The sequence below is a fragment of the Rutilus rutilus genome (genome assembly GCF_951802725.1).
Source record: "Rutilus rutilus genome assembly, chromosome: 6".
Taxonomy (NCBI): Eukaryota; Metazoa; Chordata; class Actinopteri; order Cypriniformes; family Leuciscidae; genus Rutilus; species Rutilus rutilus.
In genome coordinates this window covers 49351676-49372808 of record NC_140214.1, presented here as the reverse complement: position 1 = coordinate 49372808, position 21133 = coordinate 49351676, and the positions used below count along the sequence as shown (strand labels likewise).

Sequence of the window (21133 nt, the reverse complement as noted above, 5' to 3'; positions counted from 1 at the left end):
GACACAGATGTGTTTCACACACAGTTGATCCTCCTTTACTAAAGTGTTTTCTCTCTCTCTCTGTTCTTTGTGTCATCAGTGTAAGATCAGGCTCACATGTGTCCAGCTCTGTGTCTCTGAAGAGTGATCGGTCTAAAGGTGGAGTACCACCAGACTTCAGTGAGAAAACACCATCATCTAATAAAAGGTATTTTGTGTGTTTACATTACATTATATTGTTGTATTATTTGTCTACAGTGGTGTATGTGATTAAACTTGACTGAATAAAACATTAAGCCACAATAAAACTCAATTCCTGGGAACCTTATGAAACTCATTCCAGTAACACAATTACACAGGCAGACACAAGGAGACACAAATACACTATGGAAAATAGATCATGAAACTAAACGTATATGTTTATCCATCCGACTGTAGTCATAAATGGACAAATGCACAGCTATACTGCATTTAATTACTATTTGCAACATTAAACCTTTTCAAATGAGCCTAAAGCATCTCCTGTACTAAAGTGTTTTCTCTCTCTCTCTGTTCTTTGTGTCATCAGTGTAAGATCAGGCTCACATGTGTCCAGCTCTGTGTCTCTGAAGAGTGATTGGTCTAAAGGTGATGTACCACCAGACTTCAGTGGGAAAACACCATCATCTAATAAAAGGTATTTCATGAGTTTCTCATTTTTTGTCACACATTGACTGTGTTTAAAAGTTGTATCAGTGAATATCAATCATGAAACATTTTTAAATCCAATATTTATCATTATTTATCATTGAATCATTTATCATGATATTTATCATTTAATACTCTGATAAATATTTATCAGAGTATTCACAGCTAATGCTTAGTCTCTTTCTGTGAAATTTTGCCTGGAAAATCAATATTTATTTTTATGTATTTGATTACAGGCTTCAATATGAGACATTAGACTCAGACGTTCAGACTCACAGGAACTACGAGAATTCCAAACACAATCTTCTAGGAATCTTCCAGGTAGGAAAACACATTTTTATAAATGTTTAATATTTCTAACAAACAAATATGTTATTGAACAAAGACATTTTATTTAATTCCTCCAGACCCATTTTGTCCTTTGAAGCACTTTTTATTTTTCTATTTGTTAAAAATATCAGCTGGTTAGCATGTTAGTCTTTTAACTGGATTTTTGTATAGATATTATAGTTATTGAATAAATTGTGTTGACCAAATGTAGATGTACAATTTGGTTTAAATTGTATCTTTTCTCTTACTTTTGTTTGTAGGATCTTGAGAGCAAAATAATCACGTTTCTGAAGAATGAGCTGGAGAAGTTTAAGAAAATATTACAAAAGGAGAACACACAACACTTTGTGAAGGACTTTATTGAGAACAGATCCAGTATCACAGAATCAGCTCTTGATCTCACACTACATTACCTGAGAGAGATGAAGGAAGATGAAGCTGCTGATGCTCTAGAAGGTTAGAGACTCATGATCATCTGTCTGATTGTCTCTTATAAATGTAGGAGAGAAAATTAAGACTAAAACTATCTATTTTCTGTTCCTGTGTTTAGATGAGCTGTTCCTCATTCCTCAGCTGAAATGTGGCCTAAAGAAGAAGTATCAATGTGTGTTTGAAGGAATTGCGAAGCAAGGTGACTCCACACTTCTGAATAACATCTACACAGATCTCTATATCACTCAGGGTGGCAGTGAACAGGTCAATACTGAACATGAGGTGAGACAGATTGAAGTTGCTTCCAGGCGTCATGAGGCACAAGAGATACAGGTTAAATGCACAAATTTGTTTGAAGCTCCTGAACAAGACGAGGAGATCCGAACTGTACTGACAAAAGGAGTCGCTGGCATCGGGAAATCAGTCTCTGTGCAAAAGTTTGTTCTGGACTGGGCTGAAGGAAAAGAAAATCAAGATATCCGCTTCATATTTCCTCTTCCATTCAGAGAGATGAACTTAAAGGAGAAAGAAAAACTAAGTTTGATGGACCTTATAACTCAATTCTTCCCAGAGACAAAAGGACTGAACCTTACAAGAAGGAATCAGTTCAAAGTGCTCTTCATCCTTGATGGACTGGACGAATGTCGCCTTCCTCTGAAGTTTGACTGTAATGAGATGTGGCGTGATGTATCGTCACCAGCCTCTCTGGATGTTCTCCTAACAAACCTCATGAAGGGAAATCTGCTTCCTTCTGCTCTCATCTGGATCACCACCAGACCAGCAGCTGCCAGTAAGATTCCTCCTGACTGTGTCGACCGGCTGACAGAGATACGAGGATTCAGTGACGCACAGAAGGACGAGTACTTCAAAAAAAGATTCACTGATCAGAATCAGGCCAACACAATCCTAGATCACATTAAACAGTCAAAGAGTCTCTTTATCATGTGCCACATCCCAGTCTTCTGCTGGATTTCAGCCACGGTTCTCCAGAACATTCTGGAGGAGAAAAGAAATAATGATGTGAAAAACACTCAGGCTGATGAGATCTCTAAAACACTGCAGGAATCAAACACTGAAGACACTCCCAAGAATCTGACACAAATGTACACACACTTTCTCCGCTTCCAGATCCAGCAGAGCCGCCGAAAGTATGATGGAGAATACACACCAGATGTTTCCTGGGATAAAGACGCCATCCTTTCACTGGGGAAACTGGCATTTCATCAGCTGGAAAGAAACAACCTGATCTTCTATGACACAGACCTGGAAGCCTGTGGTATTGACGTCTATAAGGCATCAGTGTACTCAGGCATGTGTACCCAGATCTTTAAGCAGGAAACAGGGATCGTTCTTGGTACCATGTACTGCTTTGTTCACTTGAGCATTCAAGAGTTTATTGCAGCCCTTTATGCACATCTGTTTCTAGACATCAACAAGACAAGTGTGTTTGATCATGAGTCTACAGAACAGGAAAACAGAAATGAAACCATGATTGATTTCCTCAAGACTGCAGTGGACAAGGCGCTCGAGAGTGACAATGGACACCTGGACCTTTTCCTTCGCTTCCTCCTCGGTCTGTCACTCCAGTCCAATCGACGACTCTTACGAGGTCTGTTGACACAGCAAGGCGGCAATGACCAGAGCAACAAGGAAATAGTTCAGTACATCAAGCAGAAACTAGAAGATGATCTTCCTGCAGAGAGATCCATCAATCTGTTCTACTGTCTGAATGAACTGAATGACCAAACTCTGGTGAAAGAGATTCAGACCCACCTTAGCAAAGGCAGTCTCTCATCTGGTGACCTTTCACCTGCCCAGTGGTCTGCTTTAGTCTTTGTGTTGTTGACATCAGAGGAAGAGCTGGAGGAGTTTGAGCTTCAGAAATTCAAGAAATCAGACGAGTGTCTCATTAGATTATCGGCAGTCATCAAAACCTCCAGAAGAGCTCTGTAAGTCTTTTAATATATTTTGTCATGTTTTGCTCTGAAAAATGTATTTATCTACATTACTCTCTAGTGATTCCTCATCATGAACATGAACCTATCCCTGTAAAGCCTGACATATGAAATAATAGTCTGGATGTTTTTTTTGTTTTTTTTGGAGACAAAAAAGAGTTTATCAAACCTTTTAGACAAAATATCAAAGACCATGTTTGTCTTGTATCATATGATACACCAGACTTTAATGACTTGTATAGAATTATATATTAGCTCATGTTCATACTTATTTTATTGATATACCCAAACTGGGGTGAAATAATGTAATTTGGTACAGATGTTATTTATATTGCCAACAAATAAGATGACATTCTGAAAGGTTATAATATAAAACATTGAGATTTTTATAAAACAGGCTTAAATAAAGTACATATATATTACCACATCATATATTAGTTGTCCCTGTCACGTGTCAGCGTTTGTTTGGACTTTCAGTTTAAGTTTTGCTTGGTTCCTGTTTGCCTTTGTTCTTTTCCCGCCACTCCGTTGTTTCTATGGTTACCGTCATTATCAGTTCAGTTGTGTCACCTGTTTAGTCATCATCGTCATTAGTGGTCGACCGATATATCGGCCGATATTTGGCACTTTTAAAATATCGGCATCGGCCGATACGTTTTTCTGATTGTGTTGGAAGCGGGACTTTTATTTTGACGGCGCTCCGGACTTTTATTTTGACGGGCGGTGCTGAGAACACCAGCGCCTGATCATACAGCGCTCACTCACATTCTCTGTCTTCATTAGTTTACAATCTCTGTCAGTCATATCTAATACTTTGTTAGACAGAACTGGTAAACAAAGAAAGTAAATGGTATGCGAAAAAGTAAAGCGTTGCTTTTATATTATTTGTTGCAGAAAAGGCAAACAATCCGGCTAAAATACTTTCTCATTTACTGTCAACATTCAGCAAATGCGCATCTACATCATTTAAACAAATCTCTGAATATCTAATGAACATTTAATATCACAAACCTTGCAGATTTAATGGAATCCAGCTGTGATATCTTGTGAGGTGTGCATTTGTAGCCTGATAAACGTGTTACTGCGAGTGACGGTCGAGTGAAGTGAGTGAATGCCAACAGAAGATCAGCTTCACAGGAGACGCGATCGAAAAACTTTAAATCCTTCATATTAAAATATGCTGTGCTATATCCACTGTGTCATATTCATATAGTTTTCACTGTGTGCTGTATGTAATATTAGCATTACCTTGTCTTTATTTGAAAAAATATGATTACCAGTACGCACGATATTACCAGATTACTGAGTGCCCTGTTACAGTGTTTACTTCCTTTTTATTCATATATTCATATATTTTTAAACAATTACTTTATTGGTGAAAAATACAGTAGTTTAATGTAATAATAATGTAATGTAACATGTAGATCGAGAGATTTACAAAAAACATTTATCAAAAGCCTGTTGTATCATATTTAGTGTACACATTAAGATTTTTTTTATACAAAAAAGTTTACTTTTTTGAACTTAGTTCAAAATCTTTTTTTTTTCATATTTTTTTTCTAATGTAGTAAATATTAAGTAAAATAACTATACATTTAATTTCAGTAATTGTTATAGATGCTTTTTTACTATCTTTAAATTAATGATATATCACCCATTGATCACCCTGCTCTCTAAGATATCGGCATCAGTCGTCGGTTAAACTTTATCTTGAAATATTAAAAACAAAAACAATTTCTTAGGTTTAAGTAATCTTAGCTTTACTTAAATCATTAAAGATTTTATATCAAAAAGACATGTGTACATGTGAATGAAGGCATTTTTAGTATTATAGTGAAAGGCCTTTAACTTACCATAAAAGTGTGAACTGTCTCATCTAATAGTGTCGGTGCAGTCAAGTCAATAATAGTGTTGAATATTAAGTGTCTCCAACTAAGGAAGCCAGAGACAACAGTGGCAAAAACCCAAACTCCATCAGCTGACAGAAATAGAGAAGAAATCCTATAGCTATAAAAAAAAAATTTTTCAAACATGCTTCATTTTATCTATTAAATTTGTCACTGAATAAAAAATACTAATGTACAGGAAATAGTATTTTTTGTAGATGAATGCTGTTTGAATGCATTGTATGCTGTTTATGTAAAAAATAATAATGGAACATGTATTTAATATTTGTATTTAGAAAATGTATTGTATGTGTTCCATCTAATTCTGTGTTGTGATTTATTGTAGGTTAAATGATTGTAACGTAACAGAAAAAAGCTGTTCAGCTCTGGCTGCAGTTCTTGGATCAGACACCAATCTGAAAGAGCTGAACATGACCAATAATAATCTGCAGGATTCAGGAGTGAAGCTGCTCTGCACTGGACTGAAGAATATAAAGTGTAAATTGGAGATACTGAGGTAAGTTGAGCCACAGGAGTCACATGACTAAAGTAAGGTGCAATGACTGACAGGACGATCCCGGAGGCTAAAAGTTATGAATAAGAATTTGATGAAGTTATGAAGGTTTGTCTTTGTTCTATTGTTGTTGTGTTTTTCATTCAAAATAATAATGAGCCACAAACTAAGCAATCCAAAGATCTTTTATTTATTTGTTACAATATGGGTATAGCATATCATCCTTCTTATCAATTTTGTTAATAAAAGTCCAATGTTTAATATAAGTGAATTTATGATTGTACTATTTTATTATTGATGTATTTTCATTAATACTAATGAACCACAAACTAAGAATTTGTTTTAAATTTAGGGGGAAATCCAAAGACCTTCATTTCTCAGTGTTACAATGGGGGTATACTATGCCATCTGTCTTATTTGTTTTGTTGATAAAAGTTTGATGTTCAATATAAGCGAGGTTGTCGTTGTGCTGTTTTTTTCACTGAGTAATGGTGCGTTCACACCGGACGCGAATAGCGCGTCAGGCGTGAGTGATTTCAATGTTAAGTCAATGCAAAGACGCGTTATGCGCGTAAAAAAAATTCCTGCGGCACGAATGAGGCGTAGAGCGCGGCGAGGTAGACGAGAATACGCCTCATTCGCGCGTCAAGTTCGTGCGAATGGCGCGAATTGAGCGTCTGGCGCGTTAAGCGCAAATTATTTTATTAGTGCTTTCTGTGCATTCGCGTCTGCCGCCCGAGTTGAAAAATCTAAACTTCTGCGTCAATTCGCGCCGCGTTAACCAATCAGGAGCCTGTTTGCTGCTGTCACGTGGTGAAGTGACAGTTTATAATGTTATTTTATGTTTGGCCTCAATAAATTATTTTGTAATATGACTAAAATGCACAACAAAGCAAATCTTTCACATAAAAACTCGATTTCAATATATGAGAGATACTAATTTTGTATTGAATGCTATTTATTCCATATCTATTCTAGATATATGAAACATTATTAATCTAATGTAAAGACAACAAACACAATTTAGTGTATAAAAACAAAAAAACAAAAAAAAATCACAGGACAGGTTTCACTTTTGGAGGCTGGCTCCATTTATTATCAAAACAAAAATAAATGACAGATTAGGTGCCTAGTCTAGTTTTAGTTGATGAAAAGTCATTGCATTTTTTGTCAACTTTTAGTCAAACTGCAGTTACCGACATTAATTTTGGTAGCTATTTATATGTAGTCTTTAGACAAAAAATTTCCTACATTTTTTTATCTCTAGGCCAATTCAGTTAAGCTTATGAGAAATGTAAATTAAGGTAACAGGCTGTATTGACATTGCACTCTTTAGCAGTAGCACTTGTGCAATTCTACATACCCCTTTTCCTTAGTTCAGTGGTTTTTAGAGTGCCCTATACCCTCTGGTACCCCCTATGCAGCTCTCTTCCACTTAGACTGCAGTCACACTTTTTCCATTAAGGGACAATATATATATATTTTTTTTTTTCAATAAATATGCAATGATGGTAAAAACGAAGTGATACCGGTACTTTTAAAATATTACATTAAAGCCAGTAGTAAGTCACTGTCTTCATGAGTGAGTCATGGAGTCATTCATTCATTCATTCAGTAACGAAGCAAGCTGCTATTTTTATGAACGGGTCATTGAATCTCACGATTCGTTCAAAGCCACAGATTCGTTCACGAATCACCACAGTGTGCTGCAGTTCTGTTGTGGCTTTCGTTGCAAAATAGAGCAATAAGCCTACTGACAATACTGTTAAATGTAGTACATTATTTAATGTTTCTTGAACTGTTGTATAAAATCAATGTCACATATGAAATCGTGTGGATATTATTCAGGAAACATTACATTCTTGCTCGTATAATATGATCAACATTAAAAACACTGCTGGATATCAGCCTATATTTTGATCGCAGATTTAGTCGCACAGATAGCGCAAACGGCTTGTGGCAGAACACAGACCGACTGAACGACACTTTAATTTAAGTAGAAAATCTCAAATGAAGATCGCTGAACTCCAGCTTACTCGTCTGTGTTTTCAGATCATCCGCACTTCTTCAGCAGTGTAGAGAGAGCGCGCGCGCATGGTTGCCAGATACTATTGAAAAGACCGGGTAGAAAACGTGTTCTTTTAACAGTGAAGCTCTGACTGGGGGTTTAATTATTAAAATCTGGCAACCGTAAGCCTGAGCGCTCGTAAAAAACAATGTGTTGTCGTCTCCTTTATTTGACACAAACAAGTGGTTTTGGTTAAGTTTAAAAAATGTTTAAACATATTTCAGTCTCGTCTTTTTTCGTCAACGATATTGCATGTGTTGAAATAGTCACAGTTATCGTTTAATGACGTGGGTGTCGTCTCTCATCGTCTTGTCTTAGTCAGGGGAAAAAAGGTCGTCAACGAACATTTTTCGTCATAGTTTTCATTAACGAAATTAACACTGATATGAGCGGTGACTCTCTCGAATAATGCTAATGCTAATGCTCGATAAACATCTAAAAAAGATGGCCGCCAACGGGTTTCGAAACTTTCGCCTCCGGATTTCGCCTCTAAAAACTTTTGTTTTTACGCGCGTCAAGAGCTATTTAATTAGAGAATAAAGAGAATTAACACAAAGTGGTCAAGCGTATAACTAGACGCGGCAGGCGCGAATTTGACATGCTATTCGCGTCCGGTGTGAACGCACAGTAATACTGAAGTGACATTAAGCATTCATTTTGTGCTGCATTCATTTGGTGCTGCACTGTAATGCAAATAATTGCAGGGGATTATAATATTTAGTGGATAAAGTATTTTCTAAATATGTATATTCTACTACTTTTAAGTTAACACTTAAATTGGGCTGTTTTTGTTTATAGTAATTAATAATTTAGTGATTTTATCGTTATTTGCATACCTAGTGTTGAGTCAGAATTCAGATGATTCTGTTAGAGCTGGTGAATCTGCCACAGAAACGAGGGGAAATCTGGTAGAAATCACTTATCTTAATATTTTATGTGACAGGATTAATGTATTTTAGTGCTTTTGAGGGAGCTGTGTGTCTTTGATTCTGCTTTCAGCTTTGCAGCGAGTCTCGACTAAACACTTCCTGTAGTTTATGAGTGTTTTACACCACTGTGAAGGTATTTTGTTCCGTTTGTCTCACTCATCCTTGCAAAGCTGCTTCAGCTCAGTGACATTTGTAGGCTTTCCAGCATGAGCTGTGTTTCAAGTCCTTCCACAGCATTTTAATGGAATTGAAGACTTTATTGGGCCATTCCCAAACTTTAATTTTCTAATTTTCCGACCATTTTCAGGGTGCTTGTTGTGGATCATTCAGATCATAGACTTTCAGAGCTGTACAGTTTTAGATAATTGCAATCTTGAAAGGGATGTTGACATCTAACATATTAATGTTCTCTGAGCCTTTTGTTTGCCTCCATATTCAGGTGTCAGTTTTTGCAACTGACTTTCAATACATTTGTACAAAGAATAAAATAAAATTCAGTTTAAGGATTTATATTGTTCAGGTTTAACTGATTAATCAGCTGAGTGTTTTCCTCTCTGTTCTAGACTCTCTAACTGCAGTGTGACAGAAGAAGGTTATAAAGCTCTGGCTTCAGCTCTGAGATCAAACCCTTCACACCTGATAGAGCTGGATCTCACAGGAAATGATCCTGGACAATCAGGAGTGAAGCAGCTCAATGATTTACTGCAGGATCCAGACTGTCAACTGAAGACACTGAGGTGAGACGGGATCAAATAATTAACTAAATTAGCTATATGCAGGCTAAATATTCGTAACTAGTATATTATTTTAGTTATATAATAAGCTGGACAATTTGTTGCATCAAAATGATCAAGATCAGATCAGATTCTGCCGGTTTTGTCATGATGATGATAACCGTCAACACAGTTTAGTTGTGATACGAGCTACAGGTCAAATAGACATTATGGGTCAGTATATGTGCTGACATTCAGGAGTATACCTTGATAATTAACAATAATAGTTTTCCATCAAGTCCAGATCCACTGCATCTCTCTACAGCAGGTCAATGAGTCTCCAGATGTCCACAAACATGCAGTTTCACAAGCCAGTTTTCTCTGTGCTGATGTTTCTCACTCCTCCTGCTTTAAAGACAGAAAGATCTTAATTTCACACTCTGTATTCACACTGATAATCATGATCTAGTGAGCTTTTGCCCTTCTGCTCTGTGAGACGTTTCTGTTGTTATGAATGAATGAATGAATGAGGCATTTATATAGCGCTTTCATATGTACTACTGTACACCCAAAGCGCTTTACAATCATATCAGGGAATCTCTCCTCAACCACCACCATCAGAGTTATGAGTTTGCTTTAGGACTGAGTGTTGCTCTAGTTTCTTTTAAATATATATTTATTTGTGTATTTAAATGTTTAAAGAAAAATTTGACATCTAAATGAACTTAAACTAACTTAAGCTTGTTTTTAAAACAATACATACATTTTGTTTTATTGTATCAATAATTTTTGTAATGCAATGGACATTTAGTTGATACCTGAATTGCCTCTTCTGCAGGTTTGTGAGTCCTGCTGCAGAGGAAGCCTGTCAGTATGTGAATAGAGTTGTGGGTATAAACCCGTTACTCCAGAGAGAGCTGAATCTGAGAGGACATGAACTAGGAGACACACGAGTGGATCAGATCGCTGCTCTACTGCAGGATAAACACTGTCAACTCAACACACTGACGTGAGTATTGCTCTTTTATTTATAATATCTCTTTACTTTTAGTTGTAATGTTAGCTGATGATAATATTTCCAGACAGACAGTTTGATCATGGGTCAATAATTATTGCAGTTTCTGTAGAGGCAGAACAATGTTTTTTCCTGACATCAGAATCAGAACTGTTCATAACCCCATTCAATTTAATCTTCGTATTTCACAAATGGGGAGGGGATACACCGCTCTACAGTAATTTGAAAGTGATTGCAGTACCAGTTTTGGCCACAATCTTACATACGGCTCCTTTAAATGTACAATGTGTAGTCTTTCTCCATGTTACCTTTACCTTGATATCCCTGTTTATTTGTCATCAAAAGTCTGCTGGATGAAGATGAACACGTTAGATGATCATCATAGATCTGAGTCATTTTCTCTTTCTGTCTTCAGTCTGAATGATTGCAGTATTACAGAGGAACAGAGTCTCATCCTGACTTCAGCTCTGAGATCAAACCCGTCACACCTGAGAGAGCTGAACCTGAGCGGGAATAAACTAGGAGACTCTGGAGTGAAAAACCTCAGTGATCTACTGATGAACCCACAATTCAAGCTGGAGAAACTACAGTTAGTATCATTATACTGTACAGCAATTACAGTGTGACTGAAGTTTATTTATCTGAAGACAGCAGGGCTTATGTTTCAGTGTTTATAGCAGTGCACTTTCTGGGTTTCCCTATTGCTCACAGTTTTATGTTTTTATCTAGTTAGTAATTGTTTAATTTCCAGCATTTGATATAATGTACTGATTGTGTACATGCAGAAATCTGCCTTTTCAACAGAGAATAAAGAAGAGAGATGTCAAATAAATAGTTAAAAATGAAAGAGAAGAAACAGTGTCTTCCAGCACACAGAACTAGTGTGACTGGGTTTTAAACTGACTATTGGAAACTAAATGCTGCTGTCGCTCTTCAATAAGATGATCATCATAGATGTGAACTATTGTTATTTCTCTGTCTTCAGTCTGAATAGATGCAGAATTACAGAGAAACAGAGTCTCATCCTGACTTCAGCTCTGAGATCAAACCCGTCACACCTGAGAGAGCTGGACCTGAGCTGGAATACACTAGGAGACTCTGGAGTGAAAAACCTCAGTGATCTACTGATGAACCCACAATTCAAGCTGGAGAAACTACAGTTAGTATCATTATACTGTACAGCAATTACAGTGTGACTGAAGTTTATTTATTTGAAGACAGCAGGGCTTATGTTTCAGTGTTTATAGCAGTGCACTTTCTGGGTTTCCCTATTGCTCACATTTTTATGTGTTTTTATCTAGTTAGTAATTGTTTAATTTCCAGCATTTGATATAATGTACTGATTGTGTACATGCAGAAATCTGCCTTTTCAACAGAGAATAAAGAAGAGAGATGTGTGTGTAATAAAGATAATGATCTCTCTTCCTCTGCTTTATTTGCTTATGAAGATGTTGTAACTTTACAGAATAAAGAGTTTTCTTTTCTTCTGTCTTATTTTCTTCTCTCTCTCTGCTAATGTAGGTTAAGCTACTGTGATATGACAGATGAAGGTTGTTCTGATGTGACTTCAGCTCTGAGATCAAACCCGTCACACCTGAGAGAGCTGAACCTGAGCTGGAATACACTAGGAGACTCTGGAGTGAAAAACATCAGTGATCTACTGATGAACCCACAACTCAAGCTGGAGAAACTACAGTTAGTATCATTATACTGTACAGCAATTACAGTGTGACTGAAGTTTATTTATTTGAAGACAGCAGGGCTTATGTTTCAGTGTTTATAGCAGTGCACTTTCTGGGTTTCCCTATTGCTCACAGGGGGTTAAAGTGGGATGTGAGTGTGCCGTACGGACTCTTATTCTGGCTGTACTGAAGACGAAGTGGTTTGACCAATCAGATGAAAGGGGCATTTCAGCGCCGCCCACATGTGCGAACGAAATATCAAAGCTATAAACCGATTTGTAAACCACAAACAAAATTTTTTAAATCGAGCCGAAATCTCATTTTCCGTTTATTAAACTAAAACAAAACAACGAATAAACGATCCGTCTTTTTTAATTTCTCGTTATTCCATTCCAAACAGGAAATGAAATGATCAGATGATACACGGACCGTGTACGTTGCGTTCATTCGTTTTTCGATTTAATATTGGAAGTAGAAAAACGAGAAAACACTTCCTTTTTCATTTTTTTATTTAAAAAAAAAAAACTAGAAACAAGTATTCAGCTTGATTTTTCGCCTTTCGTTCTCCGGTAGAAACATTTATAAACAGCTGGAATATTGGATTTCTACACGTGGGCGGGAATGAAACGCTCCTTTCCTCTGATTTGTCAGCCGAAGATCAAACTGTCCCGTCATCAGTTGTTCCTCAGATCCGCTCAGCAGAATAAAAGTCCTCCGCTGCTGCAGTTGTGCAGATTCATAACGCGTTTATTGCAACTACTACATTTCATCTTTTCCTCATCAAACACCCAGACTAATGGCTCGACACGACCCGCACCGGGGAAGAGCCTCGACAGGGCTTTCTTATGAGGCTTTCAGTCCTCGAGTGCCAGGGGGTCTGTGAAATAATTTACTATAACCTGCTGTATTTACCGGACTGTAAACTAAAGTCACGGTTTTATCATGAAACACGTTGTGATTTATTCCACAGTGACCCAGGCCTTTATAATGCATTTAACTTTGTTCACATAATCTAAATGTTGACTTTCAAAAGTAGGCGCGCCAAGAAGACTATTCACTGTATTTTGGTTTATATATATATATATATATATATATATATATATATATATACTTTTTAACCACAAATGCTTGTCTTGTACCATCTCTGAGATGTGCCACGTATTACATCATCAGGTTGGAAAGGTTACGTGTCACGTGATCAAAAAATGTGTTTCGGGGTTTCATGACCCTTTAAAAATTATATGACATGAATGTGTAAACATAAATACATCAACGCTTTCAACCTTTGTATTGTTACAATGTTGGTAGTATATTTAAATGAACAATGTGTAGTCTTTCTCCATGTGACCTTTACCTTGATATCCCTGTTTATTTGTCATCAAAAGTCTGCTGGATGAAGATGAACACGTTAGTTGATCATCATAGATCTGAGTCATTTTCTCTTTCTGTCTTCAGTCTGTATGGATGCAGTATTACAGAGAAACAGAGTCTCATCCTGACTTCAGCTCTGAAATCAAACCCGTCACACCTGAGAGAGCTGGACCTGAGCAGGAATACACTAGGAGACTCTGGAGTGAAAAACCTCAGTGATCTACTGATGAACCCACAATTCAAGCTGGAGAAACTACAGTTAGTATCATTATACTGTACAGCAATTACAGTGTGACTGAAGTTTATTTATTTGAAGACAGCAGGGCTTATGTTTCAGTGTTTATAGCAGTGCACTTTCTGGGTTTCCCCTATTGCTCACAGTTTTATGTTTTTATCTAGTTAGTAATTGTTTAATTTCCAGCATTTGATATAATGTACTGATTGTGTACATGCAGAAATCTGCCTTTTCAACAGAGAATAAAGAAGAGAGATGTCAAATAAATAGTTAAAAATGAAAGAGAAGAAACAGTGTCTTCCAGCACACAGAACTAGTGTGACTGGGTTTCAGAACAGACTATTGGAAACTAAATGCTGCTGTAGCTCTTCAATAAGATGATCATCATAGATGTGAACTATTGTTATTTCTCTGTCTTCAGTCTGTATGATTGCAGTATTACAGAGAAACAGAGTCTCATCCTGACTTCAGCTCTGAGATCAAACCCGTCACACCTGAGAGAGCTGGACCTGAGCGGGAATAAACTAGGAGACTCTGGAGTGAAAAACCTCAGTGATCTACTGATGAACCCACAACTCAAGCTGGAGAAACTACAGTTAGTATCATTATACTGTACAGCAATTACAGTGTGACTGAAGTTTATTTATTTGAAGACAGCAGGGCTTATGTTTCAGTGTTTATAGCAGTGCACTTTCTGGGTTTTTAAACTAAAACACTTTATACTCAATATCTCACAATGAGTCTGAGTTCACATTATATTTGTGTAAAATTCTTCACATTCATGATTTGTTTGTAAGATAATCTCTCTTCCTCTGTTTGTGTCTTTCTAGTCTATATGAATGTGGCATTACAGATGTTTCTTCTCTAACTCAGTCTTTGACTAACTCAAAAGCACTGCAGTTTCTAAAAGAGCTTGATCTGAGAGACAATAAGATAGGAGACTCACAGCAGCGGCTCAGAGACGAGCTACGAGACTCAAACTGTGTCCTGAGGTGAGGAAACATCACTGAGATATTAAAGAGATCTTCATTTACCTCTGATATGTGAACAAACCTTTCAAACATTCGTGAAAGGAAATTATCATTAAGCTTTATTGCAACAAAGGGTTTGTGTGAGAACAAAATGTGAAGTTATTGAAATGTTTAACACAAAGGAGGAAAGAGAAGAAAAGCTCACTGTCACAGCTTTATACATCAACACCTGCTTTATGAACTGTGTCAGTAGAAGTGAATCATTTCAGTGTGAAAACAGACTTGGTCAGATTGTAGGAAAACGCTGCACTCCTGCTAAAATCAGTGCAGTTCCAGCTTCAGCTCACAGCGTCCAGCTCACATGAGAAATGTCTCTGTCTCTAGTGTGTTTTTACTGGGACAAGCAACACGTCACACTACTTTACACTTACTTTACTCTCAGTTATTTACTAAGAGCCTACAAACATGTTTAAACTAGAGGACAAACGGCTTTAACTAAAGGTTTGTGTTTGAACTCAAAATAACATTTGTATTTGCTCCCTGTGGTTTATTCCATACGCCGTACACTCATTAGTTTCTCCTAGGGATGCACCGATGTGAAAATTGTGGCCGATACCGATAACCGATATTAATATTGCTGTTATGGTCGATACCGATATTTACCGATGTCGATATCTCTGTATAGAAAACAAATTTTAATGATTATCAAATAAAGAGCTATTTTCCAAAACACATTTTTTTTACTTTAGAAATGACTGATATTGGGCACCTTTACCTGTGTGCAAAATATGTCACACATACACACATTGCATATAATGTGTGCTGGTCAACTTGTCTAAAATTAAGAAACCCTTAGAAAACAGTAAAAAAAAACAAAAAAAAACAGGAACATGTGTACAATTAAGATAGGCTACTTCATTTATTATTCCAATATCCAAATATTATTCTAAAAAATACCACAGGGAAAAGGGCTTCTTGTGACTGTCTTTGCGTTTGAACATTGCACATTTTAAACAGGACACGCAGCTGAATAAATGTTAGCCAATACAAACATATTTATAGAAAACAGTTGACAATGAATAGACAGGAGTCCAATAATAGCATAACGAATCACTTATTCTAAAAATAATAACAAGTAGGCTATAAGACGAATCCGACATATGGGCTGTGTTAACAGTAAAACGTCCGTCATTTAACGAATTTTAAAAACACGGATGGATAATACAAAATGCTTTCTGACATTTTGACAGAAAAAAACAAACAAGCAAGAACAAAATTTAAACTTAGCCCGTTTTCATTTTACAATTATCTTCTCTCTCTATGTGCGCGCGTCCGTGTTTGTGAGCTCGCGCAGCACCGGTAGCCTACTTTTTTAATCCATAAGTAACGAACGCGATAGTTTTCATACAAAATAAATATGTAACATAATTAGGTAGGCTACTTTAGTTATTATTAACACAATAACACATGAAGGCTACGTTTCTCAACACTGAGAATGAATAAATAAACGCCTGTTTCTCCACTCGCGCTTATCAGAATCCACAAATCACACGCGCTGTCACTTTTGAGAAAAATCAAATTCGAATGGGTATCATATATCAAGCAATATATTCAAATATCTACGAGTCAAAAAACGATCAGTCAAAAATGTGTCATGAGGAGGAAAAAAACATAAGTCGCACTGGACTGCATTAACAATGTTACGGACGTGAGCGCTCTCGGCACTTAAAAACTGCTTTAAAACTTTCACAGAGACCTCAAGCAGAAAGCACAAAGCCTGTCTTTAAATTTAATTTCGTTTTGTATTAATTGTATCTTAATTTTGATCAATGTTTCATCAACGAATTGCATTGGATTTAATAAATAAAAATATATACTAGAAAATATTTAATCAGGACAGAGGCGACGGCGCGTGAACCTGGAGCGCGTCTCATAAATGAACCGAAACCTAATTGTATCTTAATTTTGATCAATGTTTCATCAAGGAATTGAATTGGATTTAATAAATAAAAAGTAAATATACTAGAAAATATTTAATCAGGACAGAGGCGACGGGGCGTGAACCTGGAGCGCGTCTCATAAATGAACCGAAACCTACCTGCCTCACAGACCTGAGACATATATAGAAAGCTTGAAACTTCTATTTTTAAACAGAACAATTCAAAATGAAAGAAAACAGACTGTTCTCTGCTTATGTCATCTGTATGAAATGTGTATTTCTCTCACATCAACCTCTTCAGCTTCACACGTTAAATATCGGCCTGTTCACATCGGCCATATTTTGACATCGGAACGATACCGATGTGTAAAAAAATGACCATATCGGCCGATATTATATCGGCGGCCGATATATCGTGCACCACTAGTTTCTCCTTTACAGAGACTCAATAGGAGTCGCACCGACACACACACACACACACACACACACACACACACATATGAACATGATTCATGCTTTACATCTATTATATTTAAAAACACAAATATCTATGCAAGATCATGTAGAGTCAGTAATTAATCTGATTACAGGAATTCAATTTAACTTATTTTTACAAAGAAAAAAACTAATTGAAATATAATAATTTGCACTTTGTTCCTCTGAACTCTGATTGTTTTCTCTTCTGTTCCACTTTACAGAGTAGATGAAGATCGATCACCAAACATCCCTGATGAAGATCGATCACCAAACATCCCTGATGAAGATCGATCACCAAACATCCCTGATGAAGATCGATCACCAAACTCTGATAGATGTGTTATATCGTAGTGTGAAATGATCATGAGAGGAGCAGAAACCATCAGCTGATCCACAGAAGAGTCTCACTGCTGTCTATGAGGAGAAATACATGTGTAAATGTGTTTCATAAAGGTGGAAGAGACTCAGACTTCACAATTAAATAAAGCAGCGTGTGTGTTAGCATGCGTATTAGAAACATGTGATATTGAATGATCAATGTTGGTTTAGGATGTATAATAATTATTTATAATACTTAATATAATAATTCATTATAAATATGTATTTAGTTTTGTGTGAAATCCAAGCTTTGGAATTGGGAATATATTGTTGATTCTGATTTGTATATTTCATTGATATTTTATGTCTTTTTTAATTATGTCTTATATTAAAAAAATATTATTTATAGATTTTTTTGTAAAATCTATGTTTTGGAATACATTTGTGACTCTGATCTGTTATATATATATATTATTTTTATTTTACATTTTTTTACATATGTTGTGTATTTTTCTGGTGAGATATGTCCTCTATATTTATCTAACATTTTCTTCTCTCTTGTGACTATTCTACATTACGTAATCAGGTGACACACACTCCTGTGAGACTCAACACACACACTCCTGTGAGACTCAACACACACACTCCTGTGAGACTCAACAACACACACTCCTGTGAGACTCAACACACACACTCCTGTGAGACTCAACAACACACACTCCTGTGAGACTCAACACACACACACTCCTATGAGACTCAACACACACACACACACACACACACACACACACACACACTCCTGTGAGACTCAACACACACACTCCTGTGAGACTCAACACACACACTCCTGTGAGACTCAACAACACACACTCCTGTGAGACTCAACACACACTCCTGTGAGACTCAACACACACACTCCTGTGAGACTCAACACACACACTCCTGTGAGACTCAACACACACACTCCTGTGAGACTCAACAACACACACTCCTATGAGACTCAACAACACACACTCCTGTGAGACTCAACACACACACTCCTGTGAGACTCAACACACACACTCCTGTGAGACTCAACACACAAACTCCTGTGAGACTCAACACACACACTCCTGTGAGACTCAACACACACACTCCTGTGAGACTCAACACACACACTCCTGTGAGACTCAACACACACACTCCTGTGAGACTCAACACACACACTCCTGTGAGACTCAACACACACACTCCTGTGAGACTCAACACACACACTCCTGTGAGACTCAACACACACACTCCTGTGAGACTCAACACACACACTCCTGTGAGACTCAACACACACACTCCTGTGAGACTCAACACACAAACTCCTGTGAGACTCAACACACACACTCCTGTGAGACTCAACACACACACTCCTGTGAGACTCAACACACACACTCCTGTGAGACTCAACACACACACTCCTGTGAGACTCAACACACACACTCCTGTGAGACTCAACACACAAACTCCTGTGAGACTCAACACACACACTCCTGTGAGACTCAACACACACACTCCTGTGAGACTCAACACACACACTCCTGTGAGACTCAACACACACACTCCTGTGAGACTCAACACACACACTCCTGTGAGACTCAACACACACACTCCTGTGAGACTCAACACACACACTCCTGTGAGACTCAACACACACACTCCTGTGAGACTCAACACACACACTCCTGTGAGACTCAACACACACACTCCTGTGAGACTCAACACACACACTCCTGTGAGACTCAACACACACACTCCTGTGAGACTCAACACACACACTCCTGTGAGACTCAACACACACACTCCTGTGAGACTCAACACACACACTCCTGTGAGACTCAACACACACACTCCTGTGAGACTCAACACACACACTCCTGTGAGACTCAACACACACACACTCCTGTGAGACTCAACACACACACACACTCCTGTGAGACTCAACACACACACACTCCTGTGAGACTCAACACACACACACTCCTGTGAGACTCAACAACACAAACTCCTGTGAGACTCAACACACACACTCCTGTGAGACTCAACACACACACTCCTGTGAGACTCAACACACACACTCCTGTGAGACTCAACACACACACTCCTGTGAGACTCAACACACACACTCCTGTGAGACTCAACACACACACACTCCTGTGAGACTCAACACACACACACTCCTGTGAGACTCAACACACACACTCCTGTGAGACTCAACAACACACACTCCTGTGAGACTCAACAACACACACTCCTGTGAGACTCAACACACACACTCCTGTGAGACTCAACAACACACACTCCTGTGAGACTCAACACACAAACTCCTGTGAGACTCAACACACACACTCCTGTGAGACTCAACACACACACTCCTGTGAGACTCAACACACACACTCCTGTGAGACTCAACACACACACTCCTGTGAGACTCAACACACACACACTCCTGTGAGACTCAACACACACACACTCCTGTGAGACTCAACACACACACTCCTGTGAGACTCAACACACACACTCCTGTGAGACTCAACACTCCTGTGAGACTCAACACACACACTCCTGTGAGACTCAACACACACACTCCTGTGAGACTCAACACACACACTCCTGTGAGACTCAACAACACACACTCCTGTGAGACTCAACACACACACTCCTGTGAGACTCAACACACACACACTCCTGTGAGACTCAACACACACACACTCCTGTGAGACTCAACACACACTCCTGTGAGACTCAACACACACACACTCCTGTGAGACTCAACACACACACTCCTGTGAGACTCAACACACACACTCCTGTGAGACTCAACACACACACTCCTGTGAGACTCAACACACACACACTCCTGTGAGACTCAACACACACACACACACTCCTGTGAGACTCAACAACACACACTCCTGTGAGACTCAACACACACACTCCTGTGAGACTCAACACACACACACTCCTGTGAGACTCAACACACACACACTCCTGTGAGACTCAACACACACACTCCTGTGAGACTCAACACACACACTCCTGTGAGACTCAACACACACACTCCTGTGAGACTCAACACACACACTCCTGTGAGACTCAACACACACTCCTGTGAGACTCAACACACACACTCCTGTGAGACTCAACACACACACTCCTGTGAGACTCAACACACACACTCCTGTGAGACTCAACACACACACACTCCTGTGAGACTCAACACACACACACACTCCTGTGAGACTCAACACACACACTCCTGTGAGACTCAACACACACACACTCCTGTGAGACTCAACACACACACTCCTGTGAGACTCAACACACACACTCCTGTGAGACTCAACACACACACTCCTGTGAGACTCAACACACACACTCCTGTGAGACTCAACACACACACACACACACTCCTGTGAGACTCAACACACACACACACACACTCCTGTGAGACTCAACAACACACACTCCTGTGAGACTCAACACACACACTCCTGTGAGACTCAACACACACACTCCTGTGAGACTCAACACACACACTCCTGTGAGACTCAACACACACACTCCTGTGAGACTCAACACACACACACTCCTGTGAGACTCAA

At 38.3% G+C, this 21133-nt stretch overlaps 1 protein-coding gene across 1 annotated transcript in view; it reads left to right on the top strand.

Annotated features, from left to right (window-relative positions):
* Positions 1-21133, top strand: part of LOC311291902 (uncharacterized protein) — a 322068-nt gene that overhangs the window by 5247 nt on the left and 295688 nt on the right. The window contains exons 3-14 of the mRNA XM_084411257.1: positions 80-187; positions 548-655; positions 903-987; positions 1257-1452; positions 1547-3377; positions 5616-5786; positions 9344-9517; positions 10332-10502; positions 10924-11097; positions 11494-11667; positions 12030-12203; positions 13646-13819. Coding sequence (XP_084267383.1) covers positions 80-187; positions 548-655; positions 903-987; positions 1257-1452; positions 1547-3377; positions 5616-5786; positions 9344-9517; positions 10332-10502; positions 10924-11097; positions 11494-11667; positions 12030-12203; positions 13646-13819 — 3540 coding nt within the window. The remainder of the gene's footprint in view (positions 1-79; positions 188-547; positions 656-902; positions 988-1256; positions 1453-1546; positions 3378-5615; positions 5787-9343; positions 9518-10331; positions 10503-10923; positions 11098-11493; positions 11668-12029; positions 12204-13645; positions 13820-21133) is intronic.